At 32.8% G+C, this 19,727-nt stretch overlaps 4 protein-coding genes across 6 annotated transcripts; 2 read left to right on the top strand and 2 right to left on the bottom strand.

Annotated features, from left to right (window-relative positions):
• Nucleotides 1-1,824: 1,824 nt before the first annotated feature.
• LOC126853028 (mitogen-activated protein kinase 1) lies at nucleotides 1,825-8,169 on the bottom strand. The gene is made up of 8 exons (XM_050598405.1): nucleotides 7,904-8,169; nucleotides 5,613-5,739; nucleotides 5,414-5,524; nucleotides 5,054-5,305; nucleotides 4,780-4,947; nucleotides 4,448-4,636; nucleotides 4,229-4,361; nucleotides 1,825-4,149 (listed from the first exon to the last, which is right to left on the bottom strand). Exons 1-7 carry the CDS (start codon nucleotides 8,020-8,022, stop codon nucleotides 4,236-4,238), a joined length of 1,092 nt encoding a protein of 363 aa, XP_050454362.1. The 5' UTR covers nucleotides 8,023-8,169; the 3' UTR covers nucleotides 1,825-4,149; nucleotides 4,229-4,235.
• A 252-nt stretch (nucleotides 8,170-8,421) lies between these two features.
• On the top strand, nucleotides 8,422-9,270 carry LOC126853029 (DNA-directed RNA polymerase II subunit RPB11). The gene is made up of 4 exons (XM_050598406.1): nucleotides 8,422-8,630; nucleotides 8,727-8,816; nucleotides 8,893-9,067; nucleotides 9,133-9,270. The coding sequence occupies exons 1-4, from the start codon at nucleotides 8,578-8,580 to the stop codon at nucleotides 9,166-9,168; spliced, it is 354 nt and encodes a 117-aa protein (XP_050454363.1). The 5' UTR covers nucleotides 8,422-8,577; the 3' UTR covers nucleotides 9,169-9,270.
• Nucleotides 9,271-9,751: 481 nt separating this feature from the next.
• Nucleotides 9,752-12,418, top strand: LOC126853027 (probable ATP-dependent RNA helicase DDX47). The gene is made up of 8 exons (XM_050598404.1): nucleotides 9,752-9,945; nucleotides 10,525-10,618; nucleotides 10,712-10,876; nucleotides 10,956-11,122; nucleotides 11,208-11,444; nucleotides 11,569-11,792; nucleotides 11,869-12,130; nucleotides 12,217-12,418. Exons 1-8 carry the CDS (start codon nucleotides 9,925-9,927, stop codon nucleotides 12,343-12,345), a joined length of 1,299 nt encoding a protein of 432 aa, XP_050454361.1. The 5' UTR covers nucleotides 9,752-9,924; the 3' UTR covers nucleotides 12,346-12,418.
• Nucleotides 12,419-12,670: 252 nt separating this feature from the next.
• LOC126853025 (CCR4-NOT transcription complex subunit 3) lies at nucleotides 12,671-19,522 on the bottom strand. Of its 3 annotated transcripts, none has more exons than XM_050598401.1 (10): nucleotides 19,070-19,522; nucleotides 18,528-18,615; nucleotides 17,996-18,228; nucleotides 17,750-17,905; nucleotides 17,468-17,647; nucleotides 17,068-17,355; nucleotides 16,664-16,919; nucleotides 15,887-16,500; nucleotides 15,580-15,789; nucleotides 12,671-15,414 (listed from the first exon to the last, which is right to left on the bottom strand). In XM_050598401.1, the coding sequence occupies exons 2-10, from the start codon at nucleotides 18,550-18,552 to the stop codon at nucleotides 15,316-15,318; spliced, it is 2,061 nt and encodes a 686-aa protein (XP_050454358.1). In that variant the 5' UTR covers nucleotides 18,553-18,615; nucleotides 19,070-19,522; the 3' UTR covers nucleotides 12,671-15,315. The 3 variants fall into 3 exon arrangements, with proteins under 3 accessions (XP_050454358.1, XP_050454359.1, XP_050454357.1); XM_050598402.1 differs by having other exon boundaries at nucleotides 18,534-18,615; XM_050598400.1 differs by lacking the exon at nucleotides 18,528-18,615 and having other exon boundaries at nucleotides 19,070-19,521.
• Nucleotides 19,523-19,727: the final 205 nt, after the last annotated feature.

Here is a 19,727-nt window from a genome sequence, read left to right as displayed (position 1 = left end):
TTATAATTATCAAATTAATAATGTATTGAAAATTGTAACTTAATTTTATTCAATTATCTTTTTGCGCACACATTTTAAAATCTATCTGCTTTCTCTCAATTTGCTTTCTGACTCTATCATATTTGTATTATTTATAAACTTTATTTACGCTAAAATCTCCGAAAAAATTGCAAATTTTATTTAAAAAAAGAGCAAGCAATAAAATAGTTTTATGGCAATTATAAAATTAGAAGTTACGATTTCAACTACAATTATATTAAATGCATTTATTCGCTTTAAACTAACTATGAATGTAACTTCGGCGTGTATCGATGATACACGGCGACACAATTAAACGGACAAGATGATATCTTTCACGATTGCCGTTAGCGAAGGACCAAAACTGAAACAAGAGAAACGAAGATAAAAATACTTTATAGGAAAATTCTGGTTTTTCTTGATGCATAAATAAATTAAATCATTTGTACATGTATATATATGTATATATATCTTGGTGGAAATAATTTTACACCTTTTCATGTGAAAATTGGGAAACAATTTTATATGATGTAATTACAACTTTTTAGATTTCTGTAATTTTTAAAACTACGTGATCTGGGTGGTTTGTAGTTTTTCATAAATTTATATAAAAAGTTATGATTTTCTACAGCGTTATGTAATTCAATCATTCAATTTTTTTTTTACGATAATTTACAATTTCTACAATTTACTATATCGCTCATAAAAATGTTTGTTCATAAAAAGTTATAGGAACTTGTAAAAATTTATTAATATTTTTTACAATTCCCCACAACTTGTCAAGAATTTTTACATTTTTAGAAAATTGTGATTTATTGTTGAAAATTTTAAATTTTTCGTAGAAATACGTTGAGAAATTGTAAAATTATTTTCACCAAGATATAGTTTTATACTTTTATATCCCAAATGTTCTCTTAAAGCGACGCTGGTATAGTTGTGTGACAGTATAAATAGATCCTCCCGCGATGGTTTGCCGCATACATCTGCATACGTTTGATTGACGCACGTGTGAAAAATGCCGATCTTGCCCGTCGTTATAAGAGGCGGTCGTGTGGCTTTTTTTTTTAAAGTTCTTTCAGTCTATTCTATGTAAAAACGCTAATGATTTTTCACCCATCATTCGTTTACGAAGACTAACAACAGTCGTTCTATTTCTTGAGGAAACGGTACGTAGATCTTTACTTTTCCCTGTCCCTTTTTTCTCCCTTACATTTCGATGATATAATCGTCGATCATAACATCGAAGATCGACGGACGAAATGTTCGGATATATGTATAAGAATCGGCAACAACAACAAGTACACGTATATAACTTTAAGTATATTAGGCCTGATGATATTGATAATGTTTTTATTTACATATACATAGGATGTTTCAGAACTAGGATATAGCCAAACTTTCAGAATATATTGTATTTTTCGTAATGATAAAAGAAATCAAAGGAATGTGGATCTGGAAACGCTTCCCTTTCTCGTACTTAAAACTCGAAAAAGAAGCGTTTCCACATCTGTTCATATGATCTTTTTTTATCATCTAAAACACCCTCTGTCTATATGTGCGTGTGTTGGATAATGCACAACATTCTGCATTTGCAATGTTGGTGCTTTTCTAATTTTTGTCATTTGTATCACAATTTATATATATATATATATATATATATATATATATATATATATATATATAACATATCCAATCATCATTGACAGGAATATCTTTGATTTCTCGTCGGCTTACATTTTTATTGAACGCACGATTTTATCATAGCTTTCCCGCGATTTGCAGTATGAAAGCATTGTTTTTGGAAAAGGCCTCGGAATGACCATCTTTTAAAAAAAAATCTCGTCTATGTACAATATCTCATAGCCTGCTAAATAATATCAAGATTCCTTTTTTGTGCTTTAGGATTAAAAATTTTTAACAAGCACAACAAAAAATAGTGTTTAATATATATACTAATATAATATACATATATATATACTAAAAATATGTACATATCATCAAATTATCAAATGATTATCTCTATCGAGATAAATTAAGAGATCGTAAAAAGTTGTATACGCAATATTGTGAATTTTTAGAAATTATTATTACAACAGAAGTTAATTATATTAAAACTTCATTTCGTCGAAGAATCGTATGAGAAACAAGAATATGTATCGAAAATTATTTGTACTCGAATTTTTTTTTTCATCGTATGTCAAATATTCATCTGGCAAAGGCGATCCGTCTAGAGCGCAGGAAGAAAAAGATATATATTTATTTCATTTTAAATTACATACACAATAAAGAGTGTTTACAAGGAATCCATCATTCCCAAGAAAATCTCTAGTATGTTGTAACTAATTTAGAATTTATCGCTACAAAGGATTGTCGTCATTATATGAACTAATGATTTTTTTCCCAGAAAAAATTCTGTACTTGTGAATAGAACTACTTGCAACCATCTACTTAATTTGTGCGCGTTGTAATCAAGGCTTGCAGTGCGCAGAAAAGTGTAAACCGCGAGAGATTCTTTAATTCTTTTTATACACGATAATATTTCGCCAGTCGAATGCGCGTAATTGATAAACGTCGAAGGAAGATATATTAAATCGACAGAGATTGATAAATCATGACATTGTGATAATATTATAGAATAGTGTTAGCTATTATCTGACATTTTTTCGCACGTTAACAGACGAAGAACGTCAAAATGATGTGCGAATCATCCTTCACAAGAATCCGTAATTACTAAAAATGCGTCTTAAATCTAGATAAGAATCTCTTACGAATCTTTCTTTAATTATCAATTTATTGGATGCATCAAGAATGTAAATTCGAAGAATGTGAACATTGGTAACAGTTAATGGAGGAAGTAAATATCTCTTCCCTGATTTTCTTTTGTTTTTTCGATCACCTCTTTTTTTTTAATTCTCGCTCAATTTAGTGAGAACACAACCGGGGGAAATTCTTTCTGTGGATTCGATAAAACTGAATGAAAATATCAAAATCAGAACTCGATTTCTAGTAATTCAGATTGACTTTATCGCGGATAAATTTTTAAATTGTAATATCAACTTTAGAAGGTTTTGAACTTAAGTGAGGTTCATATTCCATAAGATTTTCAGGACCTCTGAATGACAGAAATATTAATTTGAGGATTTCTTTTCAAAGTTATTTTAATTATCGCTTTATTCATATCTTATTATTTGGGCACCATCGTTACTGTCAATGTACTGTGAGTCACACGAAAAAGAGAGAGAGAGAGAGAGAGAGAGAGAGAGAGAACGAGAGAAAAAGAGATCACGATTCTTTTCAACACATCAATTATATTCTATTAACCTCTCGTACGCTCAATTATAGTGGCGCCTATACGTCGCGTACTGGCTATAATGGTTGACTATCACGGACAGATTAAATACCAAAAGGAATTCTGCCACACACACGTGTACACACAGTCATACGTACACACATGAGACAAAGAACATCATACGAGATGAATTTTACACGAATATACGCTATAAGCGTCCGAATCTCGATCTGGAATAAACGTTTATAGAGTTGAATCCAATATCTAAATCAGGACCTTCGCATCGAGGCACGAAAGGTCGAATGTGTATTGCCCTGATTATGCCGTACAATTACGCGATATAATCGCAACTATTTCCGGCTTCCGGAAAGGGATAAGATAATTCCATAAAGAGAACGATAATATAAAGACAAAATATGTCGCGTGTTACATTTCGTCACGCTCGCAATTCACAATTAAATCACAGATAGACGGTACGGTACGGTGCAGTACGATACGGCGATGATATAAATAAAAATACATATTGTACCAATTGTGAAATATTATGCTATGTTCGGTATAACGTAAGAAACACTATATTCTCTTTCTTCTGGTAAGAACATGCGAATGTACAAGCGTATGTACGATTGCTTCACTCACCCGATTAATCGGTTCAATTAATCGTTCGTTGATCGCTGAACTATATCTTTCGTCAATCATAGCACTTATGTCTCGTCATTAATTAGAGCAGCGATAAAGCGGCGAATTAAAAGTACGCTTTCTTTATATCAATTCCGCTGTTCTGCTTATTCTTTTTCCGTTAGTTATCATGCTTATCCGTTATTGAAATTCCGTCAATGTGCCTGAGAGAAAAAAGGAGAAGAGGACTCGATTATCAACAGATCGATGAAATCGACAATTCAAAAGAAGCACTAAACTCACCAATCGACTACATAGCATTTTCTTGATGATTCTTTTGAAATAATAAGGTTTCTTCAAAAATATACTGTTTTAATACTTCTTTTGGGAGATCATCCAGCTCCATGTCAAATTTAAATGGTTCCTCTGCTACAGGCTAAAGGAAATTTATATTCATTTTGAATATAAATTGTTACAATAATAACATCCCGTAATCGCAATCTTACGGCGAATAGAGCTTACCTCATCGGCAGGATCATAATATTGCTCCAAATAGGGATGCGCTAACGCGTCTTCCACCACGATGCGTTTATTGGGATTGAACGTTAGCATTTTGTCCAAAAGATCCAAAGCTCTTGGATCAGCATTGGGGAAAAGACTTGTCCACGCTACTTTTGGCTTATACGGCAAAGACTGCAGGTAATTGCGTGCCTGAAATCAAAGCGGTTTAATTTGAATTTTGAACAAAATGCAAAGCAATGAGTATATATGAGCGAATCATATTGCATAATGCATTTGCAAGATTAGATTTTGATGAAATACAAAGAGATATAAACGTAGGCGTAATCTAGTACTTTCTCATTTATGATGCATTCGAGATCCTCCGGCGAAGGCGATCCGAGGACACCAAGGATGTGATTTAATTGATCCAGATAATGTTTGCCAGGGAATATCGCTCGTCTCGAGAGCATTTCCGCCAAGATACAACCAACCGACCAAATGTCTATGGACTTTGTATAGCCCTGAATGAAGAGAATTATATTATAGTAATAAAATTATATTTTTTTCTTTTTTTATGTATAAATTTTTATCTTTTAAGTAATGATTTCGTTTAGAAAAATTGCCTACCTTAGAATTAAGCATGATTTCCGGAGCTCTATACCATCTTGTGGCCACATACTCCGTAAGGAAACCCGCGTGATTGTGCTCCGGATCCGCAACCCTCGCTAAACCAAAATCGCATATCTTAAGGTCACAAGTGGTATTCAACAGCAGATTGCTCGGTTTTAAATCTCTGTGTAACACGTTTGCCGAGTGTATATACTTCAGTCCTCGCAATATTTGGTACAGAAAATAACATATGTGATCATTACTAATAGCCTGAAAACAGAAATTTTATTCGGGCATTTATTTCTCACGAACTTACATCGCTTTTCTTCCTCTCTAGCAGATTCAAGCCAGTATTGCGGATATATGCGGATTACTTACTTGTGTTTTCAGTAATTTATAGAGATCAGTTTCCATTAGACATTGAACGATATATACGTCTTTCATTTGCTCTAAATTAGGTGCTCTTAATATATCTCTTATATCTATTATCTATTGCAAAAATAATAGTTAATAATAATAATGTCATTAAAAAATATCACGTTATTAAATCATTATTAAATTATTCACGTTAACTTACATTTTCATGCTTAAACCTCGTAAGAATTTTTATTTCTCTCAAAGTCCTCTGACTATATGTTTGATGCTCGAACGGAGAAATTTTTTTAATAGCTACTTTCGTTTTGGTTACATTGTCGTAGGCAGATCTATAAGATAATGTTATAAAGATTATTCGCATTTATTATTTATCAGAGTTCTTTTAACGCGCTTGATTCTTTACAATTATATTCATATTATTCCATGATATATTCACCGCAATTATTTACTTCGGATTATTTGAATAAAAGAAATCCACTTTTCTTAATGGAAGCAGAGCGTTTAATAAAAGCAGAAATAATATTTGTTTTCAGATAAAAACATGAAACAAAGTATATACATTTTGCATGATAATCTTTCATTACAGAATATAGTACAACTTCATATAATAAAATACTATTCTTTCTTTTTCCGCATCCTTTATTCGAGTATGTCTACGTTTACGCGCCATCCTTAATTGGGTTTAATAACATCCGTAGTTTTACAATTGATCAATCACGACTATTCTTCTGAAGAATGGAATGACTGTGATTCGCAGATACATTCCGAGAGATAGGAGTCTAATTGCAATAGATTTTCATTTGTGAACTCCTAAAATTTATTTATTCGCTAATAAGAAATTAATAAAAATAATAATATTATAATATTAATAAATTATTATAATATTAATAATATTAATAAAAATAATAAAATATTTAATAAAAAAACTTTCTATTTGCATTTTCATATTAAACAAACCTACGAATAAATTTATCTTTTCCATTATCATTGAGAAACTTGGCATTCCTAAGCAAGCTCTACCTATAGAGAAATATGTATCTTTGAAGGTGTTGCAATGTGACATGTAATTTTGACATAGAACACGTGGAATTTATTCAATTTTATATAACTATCCAGATAGAATTACAATCAAAAATTTTTCGGCTGACTTAAGTAATAGCGCTCTCATTAAAAAATAACGCTTTCACTTTACATTTTCTCCATTTTTTCCAATTTAATTTAAAATTCCGATCACTAATGTATGCGTATCCAATGCAATATAATGGGGCAATACAAAACGTTAAAAAATAATTAAATAAAAAGATGCGATAAGAAATTTTTCTTTTATATTATTAATTCATAAATTTAAAATGTCGCGGGCAACTATTATTTTAAAAATTATCAATACTTTGATACTGATTCAACAACAATATTAATTCAACATTGTAAATATCAAAAAACTAATTCCAAATTTATCAAAAAATATATCGTTAAAGTAAAAGAAAGTATTGTTAATTTTTTTATTTCTAAAGTTTTTGCCGCGCAAGACTACCGTCAGTTTCTTGGCTTGCGTTGCGTATGCGTGCGAGTGTGTGCGTGTTACAATAATAACTGTAATAAAAATATAAAAGAGATACAAGGATAATATCTACGCCAGCAGAAAAAGTGTTAAGCCCGTATCAGACTATGCATTAAAGATTGATATTGATGGAGATTTGACCAATCAAAGTAAAGAAATTTTTTAGCTTTTTTTATTCTAATTCTTTTTATTTATAATTAAATTATTATTCTAATCATTTTCCAATCTTTTTAATCTTCAATCTTGAATCTTCAATGTAGTATAAGATACAGGTTTTATGCGTAAACATTTGTTTTCCACGTAATCGCGATTTGCTATGTGATTGCGTACGTGTTAGATAGCACATCGATAAAAATGATAAGATTAGTAAATTGCAATTTCATCTTATCAGCACTTATTAATACGGGGGAGGGGAAAAACGCAAGGAAATATAAAGACGATAAGGAAAAAGAACGATGGAAAAGAAGCTAAAAGAGAGAGAGAGAAAGAGAGAGAGAGAGAGAGAGAGAGAAAGAAAGAGAGAGAGGGCGGATACAAAAGTAACAGAAACAATAGATGAGTGAGAAAAACACAGTGAAAGGGGCGTGACATGTGTTCCAAAGTGGCGGTACAAAATGAAGGTATACATATATACGTGCTGCGTGTGTATGTGTGTATATATGTGCGATGCGAGCGGCGCACAGATGTGTGGTGCATGTACTCGCGATCAGCGGATTTTTGTCGCGGCCACGTTTGTCAAATCTGTCGACAACCTATGCGAAAATGTCACCGCAAAACTGTCGCTAATCGCGATGCAATTATCGCCGAAATGCGCGTCGCATTATCGCATTCAATGTTTATCTCGGGCTATCGTCTGTCAGATGACGGCCCCGGAAAAATCGGCCGCTGAACGCGGAACAGGGTAAATCGGCACACTCGGATAATGAAATACTTACACGACCATGCCGTAGGCACCCTCGCCCATGTATGACAGATTCGTGTAGCGCGGTCCGACCTCGAATGTTTGACCGCGAACCACCTCGCAATTCGGATTCACGCCTTCCAACGCCGCCATTTTGACAACTACTTTGCGGCACCGTTCCGACAAAGTGCTCAGCCGAGTGCTTCGCCGGAGAGCGACGCGTAACGTAACAACGCGTCACTGGTGATGCCAAAAGCGAGAGCGAGACGCGAGAAATCTTATATCTCATCTATGCGCAACATGCAACCCTGATGGAGGGGATAACGCGACACACACTCACTCTGTATATGTGAGCTTGGAACTTTGGATGGTAGAAGAGGACTGATATATGCTTTCTGTCTCTTTCTGTCTCTAGAGTTGTCCAATCACGATCTTCTTCTTCTTCTAGGAATTTGAATGATCCTGCGAATCACGGTCGTTTCAGTCTTTAGAAAAATTGTGACTGGCCCATTTTAGAACTACGGATGTTATAAACCCAATTGAAAAAAAGTGATGTATAAATGTAGTCTATGGTGCTTTTAATAATTTACAATAATTTGATGTATAAGTATAAGAAGAATTTATTATAATTAACAAGATTGTGGATACTGTCACTTATCTGTCACTATCTGAAAAAAATCTGTAAAAAGGAAGAATTTACAAGGCGAGATGAATGCACCTCCGACTTTCGAGTCATTTTTGCTATATGAAGGAGAAAAAAAGTATATTCTAATATTTGTTTTTGGCTCTAACCTCGTTTTGAGAATATAAATAATTGAGTCTAATTCTATATATTTAATTCTGCATGTTTGTTACAGGATAATAAAGGAACAAGATACCAAAGTGCCAAATGCTGCAATTTTTACAATCAACAAAGAGGATCATACTTTGGGGAATATGATTCGGAAGTAAGCATATAAGTGTTACATATTTTATTCTATTTTTATATGTATAGTTAATTAATAATTGTTTTTGAATTTATAGTCAATTACTAAAAGATCCTCAAGTATTATTTGCTGGATACAAAGTTCCTCATCCACTGGAACACAAGTTTGTTATTAGAATACAAACAACATCAGATTATACTCCACACGAAGCATTTATGCATGCCATCACCGACTTGATTTCGGAACTTTCACTGTTTGAGGAACGTTTTAAAGTAAGCATTTATAATATAAAATATAAAAACAATTTATATATTACTGATTATAATTTGTTTTTTAGGAGGCAATCAAGGAGAAGAAAGAAGGTTTGGATTAAATACGACCTGAAGATACATATTTTATTAATTTTTCTTTTGCTTAATAGTTCATTAAAACATATGATATATATATTAAATCTAATAAAAACATTTGTAAATAAGTTGAACGTGTTTAATCATACTAAGTCTTTATATATGTATAAACTCCATATTTATAAATATTTTAAAAACTAATATTTATATAAATTAGAAAATTATTTTTTATATCTTACATTTCATATCTTTTATTAATCATATATTTTCTCAGAATTATCTATATGTAATAAACATGAATTAATCTTTGGCTAATAATAAAATAAAGTATATTATATTTTTTTCAAAGATTTCTTTATATTCTATTTTATTTAATAAATGTTATCTAACATATTTAATATGTAAATTATATAATTATAAATTCTATATTGATTTACTTTTATCTATAAATCTATAATGGCAGACATAACGTTAAATTCTACAAAATTCAACTAAATCTTTTAATTCTGTAAGTAAAAAAAATTCCCAAAACTTTTAAAAAATTAATTAGAAACACGAAATATAAAACTGTGTGGCTGTTATCATTATATCGCGCATGCGCGAAAATCGAAGCCTGTTAGTCTACTGCCCTCAGTTGCCCATGTGCAATCCAAAAAGGAAGAATTAATAGGTTGGAAACAAGAAGAAGAAAAAAACTTGAAAACATTTTAAGAGAAAAACTCGTAGCCAAAAATCGATAGTGTTGTAGCGAGTGTCTATTTTTATTATATTTCTACACTGCAATGGATGAATGGAAAGCACTAGTAAATATTGAACCACATTTATTAATCGTATATAACCCCTAATGAAATTTTACATATTGTTATCAAGAATATATCTTTATATATATATTGTTATGAAGAAGATATCTTTACACATTTGAAAGAAATTATTATTAATCGGAAATTAGAATATGGAAGAAATTAAGCCTGTATCAAACTATGCATTCAAGATTAAAGATTGGAATTTGACTAATTAAAATAAGCTAAAATTTCTTTATCTTGATTGATCACATTTCAATTTTTAATTTTTTTTTTTAATCTTAATGAATAGTCTGATATGCATTTCAGTCTTTACAATTTCTTATGTACATTTAATTTCATATGTCTTGTTTATTAGATATATAAATATATCTGTATAAGGGCCAATTTCACCACCTTTGGTTAAGTTAACCGACGGTTAAAATCAGCAGGGTGGCAACAAAAAATAGAGGTGAATAAAAACCAAGCATTCTTATCATTTCAGTTGCTACCCTGCCGTTGGTTAATCTAAAGAAGATGGTGAAATTGGCCCTAAGTAACATATCTTTATGTAATAAAAAATAAGTGATGGTTATCAAATAGGGGCTTGTGGACACACTGTGTTGTACATGCATTCAATTAAAATGGAAAGAACCTACCAAGGTTCAACAAGAAGCTATTCCTTTGATACTTCAAGGTGATTTTAAGAATTACAATTAATACAATTACAATTACAATTAAATTCTAAAAAAGCAATATAATATTGATGCATTTGTTTGGAAATTGATAGGCAAGGATGTAATAGGATTAGCAGAAACTGGATCGGGAAAGACTGCTGCTTTTGCATTACCTATATTACAAGCATTATTGGAGAATCCTCAAAGATATTTTGCACTTGTACTGACACCTACAAGGGAATTGGCTTTCCAGATTTCAGAACAATTTGAAGCACTGGGTAAGAATAACTCTTATTTTATCTAAACTTAAAAAATTTATTTTGTTAAAAGATCTAACTTATACTATATTTTTTTCAGGTTCCAGCATAGGTGTAAAATGTGTAGTGATAGTAGGTGGAATGGACATGCATGCACAGGGATTACTATTGGAGAAAAAACCTCATATCATCATTGCTACACCTGGTAGATTAGTTGATCACTTGGAAAATACAAAGGGCTTTAATTTACGACAATTAAAATTTCTGGTAATCACATATACAACACATGATTTATTTCAAGGATTATTAAATTAAAGATTAATTCTAATCTTTCCTCTTTCTTTTTCACAAGGTTATGGATGAAGCAGATCGTATTTTGAACATGGATTTTGAGGTAGAGGTTGATAAGATTCTCAGAGTGATACCGCGGGAAAGGAGGACATTATTATTCTCCGCAACCATGACAAAGAAGGTACAAAAGCTGCAACGTGCGTCTTTGCGAAATCCCGTTAAAGTTGAGGTGTCCACCAAATATCAAACTGTGGAAAAGCTGCAACAATATTATGTATTTATTCCAGTGAAATTCAAGGTGATAATCAACAACAAATATAACAGCACGATTATTAATCATAAAATAACTGTTGGCATGCAAAATATATCTATAAAAATTATATATATAATCTTACAAATATTAAACGATTTTGTATTGACAGGATGTATACCTGGTGCATATCTTGAATGAATTAGCAGGTAATAGTTTCATGATATTTTGCGGAACATGCAATAATACCGTGAGAACCGCTCTATTATTGCGTAACTTAGGATTTACGGCAGTTCCCCTGCATGGGCAAATGTCACAAAACAAAAGAATCGCTGCACTAACGAAATTTAAAGCAAAAAATAGATCTATATTAATTTCAACAGATGTTGCCAGCAGGTTAGTCGCGATACAAAATATACTATTGAATATTGAATATCAAAAGCGGATTTTATATTATATTTTCCTTCTATAGAGGACTTGATATTCCACATGTAGATATCGTTATCAATTTCGATATACCTACACACAGTAAGGATTATATACATAGAGTGGGTCGAACTGCGCGTGCCGGTCGATCCGGTCGTTCAATCACGTTTGTCACGCAATACGATGTCGAACTATATCAACGAATAGAGCAGTTGATATCAAAACAATTGCCATTATATCCAACAGAAGAAGAAGAAGTAATGTTGCTGCAAGAAAGAGTAAGCGAAGCACAGCGAATAGTGAAAATGGTAAGAGCTGGTTTAAAATTAATGATAATAAACAAATGCCAACAATGCATCTATATTATATATAAATATTATCTATAATTCTCTAGGATATGAAAAATATCGAAGAGAATAAGAAATCAGGCAAGCGAAAACACGGCGGTAACAACGAAGACGATGACACAGAACAGTCTCTTGGAGTGAGAAAAAGGATGAAGACAAAAAGTAAAAGAAAATAAGATTAATGTTATGTATAAGGTATGTCATTAATATTATAATAAATTTTATTATAATAAAGTTCTTTTCTTTTTACGATTTTTGTGATTTAAATAAAAATATAATAATCCTTTTTATTTTGTTAACTTTATATCTCATTCGAAAATTAATAAAAAATTTCATTTATTGTTTTTTTCATATTTATCAAATATTATGTATCTTTTGGTTAGATTTTTCATTACATTAGCTGTTAATCCATTATAAAGTATATTGTGTGCTATTTTAACTGAATTAAGGCTTCTGTAAGGCTTGAAATGCAATAACAAAGGCTAAGCAATAAAGCAAACATTGTTATATTGAAGAAATTAGTACTGTATTTTAACGACTTGTAGTCTTTGCACAGAGAGCAGTATGGTATTTAAATATCACTCAAAGAATCACAATAAAAATATATTAAGTAAAATCACAATTTTTTTTATCATTTGCGGCGAACGCGTTGGGGGAAATTAACGAAGCATCGAAGACAAAATTCGTTATTATTCAACAAAGAGAGGTCTTCTTTCACGCTTCTTGCATGCTTCTATATGAATGTTATCACAAAGCAGAATATCATCCCATTTACGAGAAGAAATGCAGACAAAGGAAAACACGTTCGTCTCTATAGCAGAAAAATGTTTAACGATCGTTATATATGTACAGTTTTTAGACTATTATTGTAAAATCGATAGTCGACTGTTTTTGTCAAACCTCTATAGAAAGTCGGTAAAATTCATTGTACAAGGTTTTGTAGTACAAAATACGGTACACCACAATAAGTGTTCCTTCCAATTTACAACTACACTGCATTCTCTAATCATTAGGAAATTATTAATCGCGTGTATAAAGTGGCAACAGATTCTTATTATTTTTCTTAAAAATGCATATTATCTAATCGCGTATTGCAGAAATTAAAAAATATAAATGTGCATTTCTCTCTCGAGAATATTTCAGTGTTCTGCCGTTGTTATCTTGTCATTGCAAGAAACACAATTAAAATGCTGCAATTTCTCGAATTGGGTGCCCATCACGCATTTAACTCGATTATCAATGCGATACAAGCTGTTCAGAATTAAAATTTTAATATTCTGTAAAATCAACATCTTATGTTTCAACATGTCTGAATATATACATAATTACATATACTGTCGATGTTAAGAAACTTCTACATACATAAATCTCGTAAACATTCGCTATGATGTATTTACTGTGTTGACAGATATATATAATAATATATCTCTTGGATCACTTAGTAAACTTGAAAAATGCGTGATTGTGCAGTTCCGTCATGCAAATAATATTATTCGTCGCAATCTCTGCAATAGGAATATCCGCTTAGAATATATGTATACGCTACGCTTTACACGATGTAATTAAATCATACCTCTCTCTATCCCGCTAAATAATCATATGAGAATTTCAACTTAGTTTTTATTACTAGGGGGAAGGAGGGAGATGTACATTTAATCTCGTTATCGAAGGCTGTTGCGATAGTGAACGACCCATAAAGGTGTCACTTCGATTTGCAATGTGACGATCTTACATGCGAAATTATTTATCTCAAATGCCGATATATTATTCTTGTAATACTTAACACACTCGTAGTTAATAATCTCTTTAATATTTATTTAAAATCTGATAGAGGCCATGTAAATAAAAAATGTATAAAAAAGTACCTTAATATCTTTTACTCTTAATACTTGAACAATAACAATGCCATTTTGTAACTTAAGGTATATTAGTACATCGAAAATATTAATAAATATAATTTTTTCTCTTCTTTTTTTGCTTTCTGGAACAATGTTAATCGATTTATTTTGAAATAGTGCTTTGAAATATCAGCAATTTATATTCATTCAATATATCAATGCATATCATTTAACATTATTGCAATAATATATCGACGATTTACAATAAATAAATTCGCGCGCGGCGCAATTCTTGATAAAACAGATACGCACATGCATATCGATAGTGATAAAAGTCATTCGATTGTAGTAAACTTGTGTTTGTAAAGTATATTGCGAATCTAAGAGCTGCAAAGTGTAGCATGAAAAATAGCTTAGCCTACCATGCTACTTATTAATAATAACGCGGTACATAATCTTAAACCTCGACAAGCCCCGACCTCAGATCAATCGTTAGAGCGTATATAAGTAACCTATTTCGCGACAGCGGAGGAATCACGATCAATCTAATCACGATGGATGGAATGTTTTTCCAAATATAGGCTGTGAGATGATGTGCTAGTATGTGATAAAAATCGAAACACAACTAGGTTTCATTCAAATGAGAAATAAAATATATTCCATAATATTATTATTCACTATTTCTACACATTCTGTACATTAATTCAATTTAAGGGTTTTATACCTCGATACACTTTATACAAAAAGGCTACTTATAATCTAACATTAAGACATACCATAGCATGAGTGCCCTCCACTTACCGCCAAACGGCGGAGGGCCGCACGCATGTTTGTACTGGTATTATAGAGTCAGTCGCCAGCAAGTATATCATCCTTTCCCCTTTCCCTCTTTCTCATTTTCATTCTCTCCTATTATCACACAGCACAGTGAATTGTTTCATATGTTTATGTAAATGTTTCTTTTTCTATCTTTTTCCCTTCTCTTTGTTTTCTCATATCATTATCATTTACAAATAGTTTCGATTTCTTTCCCAAACAATCTCTTATTTTTCATTCTTTTTTTCGTTTCATCTATCTCGTTAATGGTTTTTTCTTTGAAAGAACAATTAAGAGAGATTTTATCGTCGCAGCTTCAAAATGTAATGAAATGCTTTCATTGGCTTCTATGCATAAATTTGTTCTATTTTGTTTTTTCCGTTATATTCTTTATCGAATTTTTTTTTTTACATCAATCATTTGCCAAATTTCAGAAACACAATACCGGTACGGAAATGGCGTATCTCGAAGATTCAACGAGTGACAGAAATATTAATTCAAGTCTCTGTCCTCTAAGTACTTATACTCGAAAGTAAATCCTTCTTTTTTCCTTTGTCCCCATTTTTCATAGTCAAAATAAATGTATGTTCCCTAAAACACAAAATTATTCCTATAGGATAATGCAAAATATTAATAATTGATGCACAAAGTAAATAATCTGTTTACTTCTATTTAAATTATCATTGTTATACTTTCAGAAGCACAAAGATCGGCATTCTTTCCAATACTTCAAGGGAAAAAAAAATACATACTAACCTGTTCATATTCTTCGTTAATAATTTTTGGTTCCTCGTGCCTTTGAAACCACATCATATACTTAGTGTGAAACCTCCAACTTTGTTTCTTTAGAGCTTTCGCCGCCAAGTACTGTCCTTTAGATCCCTCCATATAATAAAATATGAAGAATAATGTTTCTGTAGAAAGACGTTGGAAAAATTCCACAGTATCCGAATGAGGAAGTTGAACCTAATTGAAGCACATGTGTGTCAGCAGCGTCAGCTCGCACTCGTGAGTAATGAGTGATTGATCAGACAAGATATTGCATAAAACAGGTAAAATGTACCTGCTGATAATAAGGTGGTGTGGTACATGTGTTTCTCGGCAAATACGAACGTAGTCTTTCCGAGTCAGACGGATGTGGCATATGACAGTACGCAGCCTCCATCATTTGGAACTGCAGTTGATGTTCCCTCTGCAATGGTACAGGCCCCAGAGGCGCGACTCCAAGCAACGGAGGAATGTGTGCTTCCGACGTGGCATTGCTGGCGTTGTTGTTGTTCGTCTTAGTACTGTCAAAGATGTTTCTATTCGGCTCGGAAGGCGGTATCTCGAGACCTGCTCGGACAATTACTTGTTGGGCAATGGATTTTAAAGAGGACATGTTCCCATCAGGAAGCTTAGGGATGAGACCATTGGCAGTGGACGGTGCTGGCGAGCAGGAGTTTGCAGGTATTGGCGAGGATCTACTGCTGACCGATGATTGTGGCGATGACGACGGTGGTATCGGCGTGGTAATTTCCGTTTCACTATTGTGATTCTGACTCTGCTGACTGTGTAGCACATGTGTCGTTGGTACCGGCACCGAATTACTATTATGCTGCTGTGTAACTGTTTGCGGCACATTCGTAACGCTGGACGTAGACGATGACGACAAGAGGCTATTCTCGTTGTTGTGGGCTACAAAAAAAAATTGAAGAGATTTATAGAGTTGTTTAATATAAGTTTAGTATAAAACAATTGTTACAAAAGCGCGAATTGATTTTCCGCAATAGGGAATTGCTACAAATAATCTCGTGTACAATTTTCATGTATATAAAAGAAAGAAAAAAATATATCTTACTGGATGTTTTATTGGAGGTAGAATGGATGGTTTGTGAACTGCTGTGCGAAGCAGCTACAGTGGCGAAATTGCCGGCGTTAGTGGTGGCAATGTGATTACTCGTAGAACTAGGCGAGCTATGGCTAGGCGTCATGGGAATGGTTTTGCTGGGAGTGCTACTTGATAATATGTTCGATTTTATGGTGGCAGTGCTTCCCGTGGTTGGAATGCTCGCTTGTGTATTCAGTAGCGGCCTGACTGCTGTCGGTTTCACAGGCTGAAATCAAAACGCGACATCGGAATTGATGCTGTGTCCTGATGTCTCGATAGAGGTTCATCGATCTTTACTTCTAATCGACTTTTACGACTAATGATAAATATTTATTTCTTTTTCAAAATAAGAATCAAGAATAAAAAATATGTACCTTTGTTTTCTTATCATTATCTGTAGAGCTGTCGCTCGAGTGATTATGCATAGTTGAGCTCAAAGATGGTGATGGTATAGGCGAAGTACAGGAATTAGTTGAAGTCGGCGTTCCTCCGGTTTCGTTGCTGTTGTTACTATCCGTCGTTGCTGACGAGGGTATACCAACCCCGGACAACTCGACTTCATCGAGGCCGATAATATCATCATAAATATACTCATTTTCTTCAAAATCGGGATCTTGTGAAGACTCGATATAATACTCGACATCATCCTTTATCCTCTTAATCTGTTGGCAATTTTATAGAGAAGATAAAAATGAAAAAAATTGTTTTATGATAGGATATGGTTAGGCCATATATACATTATGTCTTTACATACTACTTTCACATATTACTTACTGTATTGACTTCGACGGACATATTGTCAAGCATACGTAATAACGTTTCCAATTTACGGATATGATAGCGATGCTTGTCGAGCTTCGTCTTCAATTCGTCTACCCTATCTTGCTTATCTTTATCTATTCTTTTCTTCTTTCCCGCCTGTAATGATTCTATTTCCGATTCAAATGTATCCATCTACATAAAAAATAATGATAATGTGTTATAGTAACATGCTATTACTTGAATATTATCTATTGAAGACGCCATCCAAAATGCCATCAATGTAATAACTGGTACCTGCAGATTGAGAGCGTCTATAGAATTGGCGAGCCAACTAGTAACCTCATCTTTCTCTTTCTGAGCTGGGTCTAATTTTTGAGCTGCGCCCAAACCTTCTTTAGAGTAAGCCTTTGTTTTTGTCTCTCTCTCCACAACTTTAAATCTTTCCATTTGCTGTAATGCATATAAAATATTCACTAGTATTTATAACAATTATATGTATATATATATGCACACATGATATTACTTGGCAAGCATACTAACAGTTTCAATCAACTTCCGATAGTCAAGCAATGTACTCTTATCTTTTATTTCACCCGACGCGATCCAGCTCTTAATTTGATCGCGTAACCTTTGAAGTTTCTTAATTTCCTTTTTGAGATCAGCCTCGTACTTTTCCTTCTGATTGCTGTTGGTGGCATTATGAACTTTTTGCCAAATATCTTCAAAGGTTTCTACACCTTCCGTTACTTTTTTAAGGCACCGATCTATTTCACCTGAAATGATAATTTTCATTATCTTGTCTGCTTCTCTCATAAATTGGTTAATTCTGCTAGAAAAATTATTTAAAAGTCATTGTATCATTAAATACTGTTAAAATTATTAAAACAATTAAAAGAAACTTGTATACTGCTCTTCTTCCTAATTTAATGTAACAAAGCAACTAATTGCATAAATATTTCTGAAAATTGTACCAATTTTCTTACTACGTAATAGGTTTAAATTAAAGTTCAGATTAATAATTATTTCTTTAACTTTCTGAATAAAATAAATTAATAAATCATAATTCACATACACATACATATATGTTGAGATATCATTAGAGAGATGTAGAGAACACAAAGAAATCTATAGAAAAACTACTACTTTTGCAAGATCACAATCTGAAAAGATAAAGAGGAAAAAATATATAAAGCATAAAATACAGCCAATATTGCAATAAAGATTTCATTTGGCTACAATATTCTCTCGTAGATCAGAAGAGCAGATGTCCCGCAGCTATCATAACAATTTATTTATAGTGTAATAATTGAAAAAAATACACACAAATGGATTTCAAGACCACAGCGTATATTATTTTAATTCATCTTACGTTGCATTATGTTACAATTAATTTGAAAAAGCTGATCTATAAGGTATAAAACTTTTAAAGGTTATGCCGATACGTGTCAAAGAACCGATGAGTCCGCGAGAGAAGATTAAAAGCGGCAATGATTGCAATTGCGGGGGACAAATAATACGGAAAATTAGGCAGAGTAAGATCTATCAAGATGCCGAGCAAAACGACAGAGGATTGCCGAATGTAAACATACTGGAAAGACATTTTTTCCCTCTCACCTTGCAACTTTCTTGTCGCAGCCATGGCTATGTGAACGTGTGGCAAAATGGTTCATGCATAGTCTAGATGTATTGGAAAATATACGTAGCAATTTATCGGAACAAATAGCCGCGACTATTATTCCTCGTATAATATGGGAGACTCGGCCACACACAAGATGGCTTCCGTTTTCAAATGACAACGTCCGTGAATGTGTCGTAGCGCGTGAAGATCCTCCTCTCCTACAGTTCGGGTGTCCGATTTCTCTAGAGATTTTCCTGCTGCGAGCCGAGTGCTATGCACGAATGTAAACTACGCACGATGCGAGCTTGTTTTCCTCACAGTCCGTAATACGGTCGGCTCACGAGAAGCAAGTAGCATCAACAAATGTGATATATATGAGATTGAGATCGAGGAATGAGACGGTATATACAATACATATAATACGTGTTAGTATTCGCACACACACTCTACTCGCAATTTGCATACGCTTGTTCAATGTGTTCGAAAATGCAATATCTCTACGATTTAAAGATATCTTTTCATGTATCGCTCGTCATTCGTTTTAAACGATTAAAAAGTCACATGACTCTGGTTGTCACTAACATCCATAGAGCTTGTATGATATAGAGTAGCGTTCGATCGACCAATCAGAAGAAGGAAAAATTTCTTTGTCCC

The sequence above is a fragment of the Cataglyphis hispanica genome, chromosome 11 (genome assembly GCF_021464435.1).
Source record: "Cataglyphis hispanica isolate Lineage 1 chromosome 11, ULB_Chis1_1.0, whole genome shotgun sequence".
NCBI lineage: Eukaryota > Metazoa > Arthropoda > Insecta > Hymenoptera > Formicidae > Cataglyphis > Cataglyphis hispanica.
The sequence above is the reverse complement of the archived record's forward strand: the minus strand, read 5'-3'. Positions and strand labels throughout refer to the sequence as shown.